General features: G+C 37.4%; 1 protein-coding gene across 8 annotated transcripts in view; it reads right to left on the bottom strand.

The window, feature by feature from the left end:
* Nucleotides 1-4,010: 4,010 nt before the first annotated feature.
* EYA4 (EYA transcriptional coactivator and phosphatase 4) overlaps nucleotides 4,011-12,802 on the bottom strand; it is a gene marked incomplete at both ends in the record, with an annotated part of 121,131 nt that continues 112,339 nt past the window's right edge. For 4 of the 8 annotated variants that reach the window (XM_084202682.1, XM_084202684.1, XM_084202686.1 and 1 more), the window contains 6 exons: nucleotides 4,011-4,091; nucleotides 5,860-5,960; nucleotides 7,118-7,239; nucleotides 8,908-9,022; nucleotides 11,070-11,230; nucleotides 11,341-11,399. In XM_084202682.1, the coding sequence (XP_084058808.1) occupies nucleotides 4,011-4,091; nucleotides 5,860-5,960; nucleotides 7,118-7,239; nucleotides 8,908-9,022; nucleotides 11,070-11,230; nucleotides 11,341-11,399 (639 nt within the window). Of the gene's footprint in view, nucleotides 4,092-5,719; nucleotides 5,821-5,859; nucleotides 5,961-7,117; nucleotides 7,240-8,907; nucleotides 9,023-11,069; nucleotides 11,231-11,340; nucleotides 11,400-12,802 lie in introns of all 8 variants that reach the window. The other 4 variants (XM_084202681.1, XM_084202683.1, XM_084202685.1 and 1 more) reach the window with 1 other exon arrangement.

Here is a 12,802-nt window from a genome sequence, read left to right as displayed (position 1 = left end):
TCCTGTAAGAGACACTGCATCTTTCAACCACAAACCAAACAACTTACAACATTGTATAGTGCAGAAAATGACACTTCCAAGTGTATTTATTGAGAAATAGTAAAGATGTACATAATTTTACAAGCTTTTTATTTTAATTTACATTTTTCTTAAATTAGGTAGGCCCTAATAAACTATAATCTACTAATACATGACAGAGACCCTTGGCTTCAAATCTCCAAAATGCTGCTATTGCTGGGATTTTGGCTAATGTCACTTCAGCTCCTCTTCAGAGATACTAACTACCATATTCATTTACAGCATATGCCTGGTGTCAATCCTATAAAGCAGAGATGACTTTTGAACTGAAACCCTGGATCTGGATACAACTTCACTGCTAAAACCTAGTCTTCCTATTGTGGGTCAAGCCTGTATTCTCCACAAACTCTGCAGTTCTGATGGGGTGTAAGATTTCATCTGCCCCAAGATGAAGAGTGCTTCTATAGAGGACTTTGCTTTGGCCTCATCTCCCTTGTTGATGCTTACCCTGGAACACACTCTGCATCTGCTCCAGGTGCAAACACTGCTGCTCACGCTGGATTCAGGTGGGAACAGATCTGGGAGCTAGCTGCTACCTAAACCTTTGCACACAATCTCCACAGGCATCTAAAAATAAGTGTAATTTTTAGGTTTTTCTGGCCTCTTTCACTGAACTGCACAGAGTTATGTCTAAGATACTATCCCATGACTGTAATCACACAATATTTGTATTTTGCAAGCTGATCACTCAAATGCCTAATGAACATTCAGGTTCTGTACTGAGAACTGCTAGAGGCATTATATTCTGTTTCATTTGCCCAAAATACTTGCAAATGGGGCCTTGTGCTCAATCTTGTTGTTGAGGAGACGCTGAAGGGAAGGTAGTTTCTGATTAATATGCTTCTGAATTAAAATGCACTCAATGTCAAAGTGACCAACCTTCAGTTTAATCTTCTTAGGCCCATCTGGAACAGTCTGGTGTGACTGTCTCTGCCTTGGTTATTTTCTCCTCTGCATTGTTCATGCAGGAAAATATATCAGACAAATTTCTCTCTACAAGGCAGGCATGTACTACACAATTTTATTTAAAGGTATATAGCAATTTTTGCTTAGCAAGAGAGTATTCATTCTCTGAAATTTTGTTTTAGGGTTTTGGTATTGCAAAGCCTTTTGAGCTACATCCTTGAATTTTCTTTGGATACATGTTTGTGTGGATTATGTGTTTTAACAATTAATTTCTGCTATGGTGGCACACAGAACCTTGTCATGCTCTGTAAAAGTTCCCTCCTCTTGCCTCCATCTCCTCTCTAGAAGTCCATATATTAATTGAGCCATATCTGCCACAGAAAGCTAAGCACAACTCCAAAGAAGGCACTGCAAACCTTTAATAAGAACCAACGGCTGTTGCTGGGCTACTTTTTGTTCTTTCATTTGATTAGGAAAAGAACATTGAAAAGCTGAACAAATCACTTGAGAAATAATATTACTTCATGCATTTAAAAAACAATATGACATGTCAAAAAAAAAAAAAAAAGAGAGAGAAAAAAGCTAGTCAACCAAACAAATTTTTTGTTTCATCACATCTTTTACATTGAGATTTTTGTGTAATGCTGGAACTTGAGAAGAGTTCAAAGTTCTTTCCCATTCCAGTAGAAACACTTTTTTCCCACCTGCAAAACTAAAAAAGCTGTACTACAGATTTTTATGACATGTATTTCCAGGTACTAAAAATATAAAGAAGGTATGCATGATTATTTTTGTTTTGAACACACAAATCTACCACCCAAATATCTACCTAGTCTACAGTGATATGTGGCAAGTCTCATGTCATGGCTTTAAACTGCCCAGTGATAAAAAATGATTGTTAGTTTGCTGTGTGGTGACTTGTATATCCAATTCCAACACAGCAATGAAATCCATTTTTATGAATTTATAGAGTTTCACCTTGGACTTGTAGCAGCTCTGGGCTTTCACCTACCAAGTAACTTCGTTAAAAACCTCAACAAAGTTTAAATGAACAAAGTTACAGCCTGGTAACTATGGCAGATGGTGGCTTCAGAGCACAAAGACAGAGGATTTTCACCTCAGTGCTGACTCCTGTGCTCATGCACACATCCTGGAGTTTGCCTTTACCATCTTCTCTTGCAAATACCTCTCCAAACAGTCAGCGCACATTCAGCCTCAGGTGTCTCCACATACAGTGTTAAAAATTGAAAAAGTAGTTTCCACCTTCTGCCAGGAGAGATGAGCCACTTGCTGTTATTGCAGAGCGCTCAAGCTGCACATGGAACATGAAGGGGCCTGTGTGCAATATGGATCTTGCTCATTTTCCACAGCTGAAAGGCAGCACGTTCAAAACTTGTAAGGTAATTGTTGCTGTATGGACCGTAACTTTCAATAGAAATTATGGAAGTTAAGGTGATATATTTCTCAATGTTTCTTCATGAAAATCACCTCCTTATCCTCTCCTCAGATGACATGCTATTGAAATTTCTGATTCAAAAACATTTAGGGTTGTCCCTGTGTAATTTTGTTGAGCAATCAAAAATGGACGAGAAAAGTCATGCTGACCCAAAACAAAATAGACAAAAAATGTGGAACAGAATGGAAAAGCTACCAAAATGCTGTTTTCTTTACCAAAGTGGATTATTCTCCTGAAATGGCCGATGTCATCAAGCCAGCAATTTCAGCAGTTTGTGTTGATCCTGAATATGCTAAATGTAGCATCATTTCCACATCTGACAGATGAGAGCTTCTTTAGTAATTTTTCATTCCTAATGAACTTGGGTTTTATTCCCCATCTGGGATTAACTCCACATTTTCACCTTCCAGTAATGCCACCTGAACACTTTGTCTGCTGGGTGGAACTTTGTTCTGTGATACACAGCAGATGCACTCATTGTATGGCTTTCAGTGGACTCAGTAATTAATGAATATGGCTCTTAGTTCTCTTGCTGGAGAATCAAGAAATGATGCTGAACTTTTTCTTCTTTTACCCTTCCAGGAAGCGGTCCCCAGTATCAACCTCCCAGTATTTTCTTAACTTTTCTCAAAAAATCAGTGGAATTATTCAGAATCCAAATAAAAACACAAACTTTCCTTTATTATTTTTTTCTTACTGCAACAAATACTTAAATTCTTTGGTGCAGCCCTGCTCTTTGATTTCTTTGAATTTCAAATTTGGTCATGTCAAAAATTATCACAAATGTTTTTTTGTTTATCTACAGAGTTTTTAACCAAAATTACATTATAACACACGAACACAATCTTCTCTTTAAGGCACAACACATCATATGCACATTCTGTTTGCCAAACTTATAAAAGAGACAATATTATATAACCCTTTCCCTCCCTGCCCCCACCCCCCCAAAAAAAAGAAAGAAAAATTGCATCCACTTCCAAAATCAGCTGCTAATAAAGTCACAGTAAATTATTTTCATCAATAATTTACACAAATTACACGTCTAGACAGGATTGTCATTATACAGTCTGAGTGCATTCCAATTCAGATTTTTTGGGTTAGGTAGGCTAAAGTCTGGTTCAAACCTCAGTGCTGAGAATATATCCCATTTTGAGGAATGTTGTTGAACACCACCTTGTTGGCTGGAAAATGCGTTTTGGTGCTTTGCCTGTTCGAGTCCTTTGTTCACTCCTGTCAGGGCTCACTTGGTGTGTACCAGCAACCTCCACAGTTTTAATTCATTTAAAAACGTTGCATATATAAGACCATAGAGCTTTCTTATGCAGCACTAATGCTTTAACTCCATTCAGCAATCTGAATTCTTCAATTTGGAATTTTTAATTCCAAATATTTCTTCCCTTCTTAAGACAATTCATATGTGTAAAGCCAGAGGCATTGAATCACACATAAAAATTCAGTGTACTTGAAATATGGATACATATATATATATATATATATATGTGTGTGTGTATGTGTATATATATATATATATATACATATGTATATTAGGATCACCAGCTTTAGGACACAGTTACAAATACTCTAGTTCCAGTGCTTGATGGAGAGCCAAGAGGTCCGAATGACTGGATATCCTCCAGAAAGGCATGTTGTGCTGTGTTTGTTAGAGGAGAGAAAAGGTCAGGAAAGATGAACACTGTGACACAGGCAGACACACAAGGATACAACACACAAGGATAGTTAGAGATTACCAGCACCTGTCTTACACCACTGTGTTTCTGGATTGATTTTTGCTGTTCAAGTACTGACAAAAGTCAGACCAAAATAGATCTGAGCTTAGTAGCTCAACTGAAGTTAAAATAATTAGATGATAAACTTTCTTAATAGTTTCTTTGGAAAATGCCTGTAACTTAGTAAGAGCTACTTGCTCATTGTTAGCATGCAAGCCTATACAAAGGAGCATTAATAGGAAATCATTTGATGCTCCACTTATTTGACTGCAAAATACTGAATCATCATTTAAAAGACTATATGAATTCCATGAAAAGATGCTCCTCACTTAACACTTCAAAACAGAGCTGAATTACATTTTTTCTCCATCCAGGCAGAAAAAGAAATGTCTTTGGATAAGAAAATAACACATTTCTAGTTTAAGAAAAGATAATTTGTGTTGCAGAAAGCATCAGTGTCTGTGAGAGATGCAGGTATACACATTATTCTCCTTCAATAATTAATCAGAACAGAAAAAAACCCACATACTTCCATGTTGTGATTAGATCTATTTGAAATGTGCTATATTCATCCATCTCTCTGAATTCTACATCTATCCATGCAATATAGCCGATGTTAAGGAAAAAGCATGCCCAATCAGAAAGCCCACAATCCAACCACCACTGTTTAGCAAAAATTATAAGGACCCATCACCAGTACTGTACCTATATTAAGGAACCATTTGGAATGAGCATTTTGGTTATTTCCATTTTGTTTCCACTCCAACTACAATGCCAGGATGGTGCTTAATTTTGCTACATCTAGCACAACAAGATTTACATAACTGGTCCTGTACAAACATTGTGAGGAAAAAATTCAATTTCTGCACACTTCTATGGGTTACACTGGGAAGCACGGCACAAATTAGTAATTTGATGTTTCTGAACATTAAAAACTTCTCTGCTGAAATTAGACTTGAATTATCATGAAGAAACTAGGAAGCAGTTCTTTTTTTGGAAACACAGATTTGGTGCACAATCTCTACATTGTGTTCTTTTTCCTTTAGCAGATATGTCTTTGCTGAAGCAAATTATATTTTTATCATATTTGCCCCAGTAAACTATGGATCTTCATCTATCTTAGCAAAAAAATTTGCACAGTCCTGTAGATGTTTTCCAAATTCTCTGTAACACTTCTCTGGAAACATTCCCAATTTCAGCATTTTAAGAAAAACACCACCCAACCATTACATCATAACCCTTTCTATCTCTTCTGTTTATCTTTTTAATTTGCTTGAAGTTTGTCAGGTATTTTTTCTGCATTATTTTTCCATCTGTTTTAAAAATAATTTTTTGGTTTTGTTTTTGTTTTTTTCTTTCCAAAGTGAAGCGAAGCAAATGCTAGAATCCAAATGGTTCATTTTACTCTAAGTGCTGGTCTCATCATGCTCTCGTTGGCTTGCATCTGTGGACTGCAATTATTTGTCATTTTGTGCAACACTGACAGAAATGCAAACAGAAAGGCTTGCATTAGTAGCTATGTATCACACCAACATTTCAGAAGACAGGTTACCTTTTTTGCTGCCTGTTCTTCTTCTACACCATCCCCAATTACAACATATACTACTTTTCTGCCAAACCTTTGCATTATTCGTTCAAAGCAACTTTCTTTTCCTGGAAGATAAATGAGATAAGAGTTCAGAGTGAAGTTACCTGATTAGCTGCATGCTCCTCATCTCGGCCATCTCCAATCACAACATAAGTTATGTTAGTGCCAAATCTGGACACTATACGCTCAAAACAGCTCTCTTTGCCTGAAAAACAATGCACTGTTTATTCAAGCTATCAAGTGAGTTATGGTGAAGCCTTACAGAGGATTTTTGCAGTGGTAAGACATTGCTATTAAAAAAAGTTCCCAACCTTGGGATTTAGAGCCAAATCTGGTAAGAAGCAATAGAGTCCCTTAATGACACTAAGATGTTTCAGGTAAAACTAGATCTCTTAATCATTACAGGAAAGCCACTAAGACAAAGGAATTAGCAGCACTGCAAAAATGAATAGGTTAGCAAATGAATAATTGAATTTAAATATTTCCTTATGATTGTAATAATATTCTTACTAGGAAAGTAGAAATCTTAATTCTAATGTATCTGCAACAATGAGTGATGTAGTAATAAAAAAACTTAGTTAAATGATGACTGAGGTAATGGTTCTGCCTGACACTGCGAGAATATGCACTGCTATTTCCCTTGTGAAAATAATTTATGAAACATATTGCAATGCTTTTGTCAATGAAGTGACACATTCCATGCTATAAAGACTGTCATAGCTATAGAAATGAAGCATTACTGAACTGATGATTGGTAAAATCTGCAAAATTATCCATCATTGTATGCTGCATCACATTTCACAGGAATGACTGCTTCTCTTGGTTTACAGTTTTGCGTGCAATTTCCAGAAGCCATACATTTCCAAACCACAGTGCACAAAAGGCAGGTGGCTGTGAACAGACTGGGGAAGGGCCCTTTTGTTATCCAGCAGCACAGGTTCTGTCAGAAACAGCTGCCATTCCCATCACTGACATACAATGCCTCAGGAAAGGTTTGTGAAGCTGTGGGCTGGCTTGCATGGAGCTGAAGGTCAGAGCAGAGGCTAATTTAACAGAATTTCTGCTCAGATTTGAATTCACAAAAAACTTTTCTTCACTCTTTTCTGCAAGTTCTTTGTTTTCTGCACCATACTGAGGAGTTTCTGTGGCTTTTAATCAGCATCTCTACTCCTTTAGGCATCATTGAAAATAAGGTGAACCTGGAATTCTTTGACATAAACACATCTGAACACATGCAATGCCTAAATCTTTTAACTAAAACTGCTAAGTGTCAGGGAAGTGTTTCAGAATACATCCATTACTGGGGAAAAAAAAAAAGGTAATGCATTGTAGTCAGAATGGATGAAAGAATAATTTTCTTACCTATTTTTGTTGCACTGTATATATTTTCAATGGGAAAAGCTCCACCTAAGCTGTATAGTAGAACTTTTGCAAGTGCTGGGATAAGCTGGGTTGTTGTTACCAACACGTTTACACAATTACTCCTAAAATGAGAGAAATAGTTTAAGTTTAAATAGTTTTAAAACAGGACCTAAATGTTGATGAGGCGAACCAGCTGTGGAGAGCATATTAAGGATCCCTCAACATTTACTTCCATTCACACAGTACAGCTGCTCAGCACCATCATTTACAGAAAATGTACATAAAGCCCCTGGTGAAAGCCTTTAAAAATATGTAGGCCTGATTTGCAGGAAATATTTCACACTGGTTTATAAAGAATCAGGTCTTTGAAGATGGGTCTAGCAAAATACAGATATTTAAGACCATCAACAGCCTCCAAAAGAAGGTATTTGAATGCTTTGAAAGCATAACTTTCATGTTGGCAAATAACTGTCAGTAGCTACCAGCAAAACAAAAGACTTGAGAGACTACAAAAATGTGATTTGTTACTCTTTTATCTATCTTTTATCTACTCTTTTATCTACACTTTTCTCCACAATGGCATCGCTTTCTTCAAGCTGCAAGAGTAAGAATATCTCTGAAGTGAGGGAGAAATAAGAATGATCATGTTAATAAGCCAGCATTGAATGGTGAGGATGAAAACCTGAATGGAGAAGTTGTGCAGGCCAGAGAACTCAGAGCTGAGCTACTTCAGGCACTCACAGGCTGGAACATGAGCATGACCATGATGTGGACATGGCACTGAGAGTAAATGCTTGTGAGTTTTCCTGCTGGCATTTCCACAAATTCCAAGCAAGACCCTAGGCTGCTATTTTCACATTTATGTATCTCAATTTCCTGTTATAACATATCAGTAATGTTTAGCTGACTCACAGGTAGCTTCTGAAGGTTTACAGCTGTACAGTTCCTTGAAGACATGACAAAAGACTATTATTTAACAATCCTGAGTGAAGGATAACAGTTTTCCAGACTCATCCACCAATGCTCAAGTGGCCTTCATTACCAAAAGTCTCTCAGAAGAGACTTTCAGAAAGAAGTGCAGCCCTAAATACAACAGCTTACACAAAAGATTTTTGTGTCTTTCCAAGTTTGTTCTTTACACTTGACGCTGAGTTTCTCGCAGACAGGATCAGAAAGCAAGATGACTTAATGTTGCTCTTTTTTGTGGTTTAAAATGAGGATTTTTTAGGATTTCTGGTAAGATACATATTGCACACCTTACTAAGCAGCAGCAGGGTTCACAGTTTTATTGCTTCAGAGGAATAATACATTTTATGTCTCAATATTGGGAACTTAGACTTTTAGTTAAAAGAGATTTTTACTCTTGTGAAAACTTAAGATTTATACTAGGATATACTGGTTTGCTTGGAAGGACAGAAGAAAAATGCCCTTTTGTTCTGGTATCGGTACAGTATTTAGGTTGCACTGCCAATAGGCACAAACATTGAAGGACAGAACAGGGAGCTGTGGAGTTCAGAGAATGCTGTCCACAAGGTAATACATTAAAAGCTGTCTCAGAGTTCTACAATACACTTTCAATGTACACACATTTGAGAAGACATTTCATACTATCTTTAGTAAATGCTGGAATCACGATGAATTAAACCACTTTCCACTTCTCCTGTGTCCTACTCAAAAGTCATAGTAGACCGGTTCTGTTCTTTAAAGGCACTAATTTATTGTAATCTAAAATGTAAAAAAAACCCATTACGTGTCTAGAAACTTATTTTACAGCAGACTCAAATACATACCTTGTGCTGATAATTGATAATGATTTAAGTGCATTTGTTAGCCAGGAGTCTGTCAGAGCTTCAATCTCTGCTCTTAATTGCAACCATGCATCTCTTTTAGCGGGACCCAGGAGTCCTTTAATGTAAGAAAAGTGACAAACATAGAATTAAATTTTGTATCAGAGAGTCTTGTTTCTATTTTAAATTCTACTACAACTTGAAAAAAATATCAAAGACAAAATCTATGGTCTTCAGTGATCAGGAAATCATAGATTTAATTTGTACTTCACTATATCAAGGAACGTCAAATAGTATTTCAGATAATAATAATAATTAGTTGCATTTCTTTATGTATCAGGCTGCATTTCAAAGTATTCCTTTCAGAAACATATTTTTAAACCAGCTCCTCCCACATATGTTATTCTCAAATTATCAGAGGCAGTGACAAGGAGATCCATGTCATTAGGATCATATGTGAAGATGGTCACAAAAGAAGATACTGTAGAAAAAACTGTTTAAAACTCCCCTACTTATGGCTCTGCAGATAGTACACATACAGAAATACATTTGTTTGCTGATGGCTTGCTCTTCATGTCCTGTTGTAGTTGGTTCCTTTTACAGCATTCAGAACCTGAAATGGCTGCACATCTTATGTTCTCATATCTCAGTGGGTCCTTAAAAGTTAGTCCTCAAAAATCTCTTTTTGGGTATAAATTATCGGACATTTAAAAATGCCCAGCCTATTGAATGCTGAGACACGAATTTGCTGGAACCAATGTATTTTAAATGTAGATTTGGAAGAGCAGGGAAATAGGCTTCCTGACCTTTAGTATCCCTCTTCTCTTTCACACCCTACAAGTGATGATGACTGTCTTCAAAAATCAGAAGTGAAATAATCTAAAAATATATGGATTAATCTTGCCTTCTGATAATTTCTAGCAGCTCTTTTGAAATAAAAAAATACAGATAAGCTACAAAAATCATTAAAAAGGTTAAGGTGTGAAGGACAAATGAAGAAACCTGCCCATTAAGGATGGCTTATATTTCAGATGCAGGATACGTGGGAGACAATAAAAACCTTAATCCAGTGCACCACATATCTGCACTCTGTTTGCAATATTCTGTTCCTCTCAGTGTGTTTCCCTGTCCTGTGCTCTTGGACTTGCTCTCTTATGACTGTTAAAGGTTTTGTGAAATGCAGCAGCTTCAGAATCTGAGATGCGTCAGGAGATACAAGAAAACCCAGTAAACTTCTGGTTAACACTGTTTCAAGAATTATTAATATATAACAACTCTATTCACAACACCAATGAAAGGCAAAGTAGGGCAAGTGAAAGTCAGCCCTCTACCACTACCCTTTGGTCCTGTTGCTTCACCTTGTGCTAAGAAAAGACTGAACTGCTAAGAATGAAAATACATGACTGTAGCAATTACTGAAGACTTCTAAGTAGTCCCTGTTCTCACAGTCTATTGCTGAGGGGGTCAGTTGGCACACTTCCCTCCTCAGAAGAGGGCTCTCTGTCTCTGCAAGGCACACAGGACTCTCCAGAACAGGTTCTTTTGGCTCTAATGCCTGATTGCCTACAATCTGCTGGTGCAGACATAAGCCAGTCCATAAATTAAAACAGTAACAGCAAAGTTCTTGTCCCAAATGAGATTTGGACTTATTGGAGACAAAACTGTGTAAGCTACAGAGTCAACAAAGGGGGCTTTTGGCATGGCAGTGATAGAATTTTCTTGCATCCACTGGTGGTAACAGACTACCAGGTACCCAGCAGAAAGTTTAGATGACAGTGTTGTTACCAACCAGATCAGGAAAATGTAGGATGGAAATGGCCATCCACAGCCAATCTGTGCTGTGAAACTATGCAATATCTTTCTTAGAACAGCAGCAAATCTGAGGTAGACTAAGTGGTTCAACAAATCCTGTAAGGCTAGCTGGCTCTGAGGGAGGAAAATGGGCTCTGTGGAAGCTGAATAGAAACTTGCTTTGTTTTCCCAGCTGCATTTCCCCTGCAGAACAGCATGTGGCTCTGCCTTTACAGTCAGTAGCTTTCAACAGCTCAGTCATATCCCTCTCCATTCCCTCTGTGGCTTCCCAGGCTCCTTCCCTGGGTGGCAGCTCATCACCATGCAGCTCAGACTGACCAGCATTCAAAGTTGTTTTTGACAATTGGACTCACCTCCTATGTTGTTCTTGTAAGTATTATACAACTCTTTTACTCTTCTGTAACGGAAAGCCAGCTTCCTCATCCAGTCAACCCCTCCTCTTACACCTGTTGGCAGACAAAGGTTTGCACTACTTGCAGCTGCATGGAAGCCATCAGTTGCAAAACTGTAGGTACTGCAAACACCCAAAATACAGTAAAAATAAATACAATGTATTCCTGTAAGCGCTCAAATTATTTCATCTTAAAAAAAAAAAGAAGAAAAAAAATAATTTCTGTATCTTACCTTAGGTCTTGTCCATTATCATCTGAAGAAACATCATCTATATGAACTTGATCGCATTCCTGTTAGAAAGAAAAGAAAGCAAACCCAAATGACAAATTTATCTTATGAGGGAGTACAAGCACTGCTCCTGCAAGGTGTGTGGATGTGGCACTTGGGGACATGGTTTGGTGGTGAGCACGGTGGGCTGGGCTGATGGTTGGACGGGGGGATTTTAGAGGTATTTTCCAACCTGAAGGACTCTGTGCTCACCACAGGCTCAGCACAGAGGAAGAAACGAGCGGTGCAGGCCAGTGGCGGCACCAGAAGGTGGCAGGCTGTGCACACCCACAGTTTGTTACTGCCATCGACATCTTCAGAAAAGTAAACCTAGTGTGAGTCACTAGTTAAAACAGACCTTCAGAAAGGCAACATGCAGTTTTGGGGTGATTTTTAGGAGTAAAATTATCTTAATTGTAAAAAAGCCACCAAAATGGCAAGTCTCATTTACAGCCTCCTTAGTATACCGATACTTGAAAATCACATAAACCTTAATTTCCCACTCCCTAAAAGCAATTGATGGTGAACCTCAACAGGCGTAAAACTTATGCTAAATAGTTTGGACACTTATCAGGCTCTTATTTTAATTTATGTGAGTGTCTTTGGCTGGAAAATCACATATAATCAGCAATCCTACAGAACTTGATTATTTCCTGGCTTTGGAAAGTATGAAAAGAGCTTGAGGGAACTGAGGGACATTGGAAATACGAATTCCCCTCCAAGAGGGTTTTACAATTGGACAGCTATAAGATATCCTTATCTGCACAGTGGTTAAAGCACAAAGATAAGAAATTGTAGTGAAAACAAAAGTAAATATATAAGCCAAGCCATCACGCATTATGTAATTGTTTTCAATATTTCCTGGAACTAACATCTTAACCCAAAGACACACCTGAAATTCAGTGTCCATTTAAGTCAGCACTTAATTCAGACTGTCTGTGACATGTATGGGTATTTTCTTCTAGGTTTCCAGTGTTTGTCTCGTAACAGTGGTAAATTGTACAGATAAAGGGTAAATCTGAACAGAGGAGTGATTTCTAAACGTGTAAGCCACAAGTTCCTAGTGTGTGAATTTAGGGAATTATCATTTCATCTTTCTACTTTGTTTGCTTTGCAATGAACAAAAACTTAAGAGACTTCTACTCACATGAACTAAGCTGTTAAAAAAAGAGGCAATTATGTATAAAACAAATACATATAATTTAATTTTCAAATACATAATTTTATTGCATCACACAAGCAATCACAATTTAAAATATTGGGCCAAAGCTAAAAATAAGAGTTACCAAGCTCTGCTTATGAGATTTAACCCATTAAGATAGGATAACAGAGCTATGTTCAAGGAACAGGAATTAAGCATTCTTCCCCTCACTGGAGAAATAAAAATTTTTAGATCTGTCTAAGGAGATTATCTTGAGATGTAGAA

The sequence above is a fragment of the Fringilla coelebs genome (assembly GCF_963513975.1).
Source record: "Fringilla coelebs genome assembly, chromosome: 3".
In the NCBI taxonomy this organism is placed as follows: Eukaryota; Metazoa; Chordata; class Aves; order Passeriformes; family Fringillidae; genus Fringilla; species Fringilla coelebs.
Note: the sequence above shows the minus strand (reverse complement) of the source record. Positions and strands in the feature narration are given on the sequence as shown.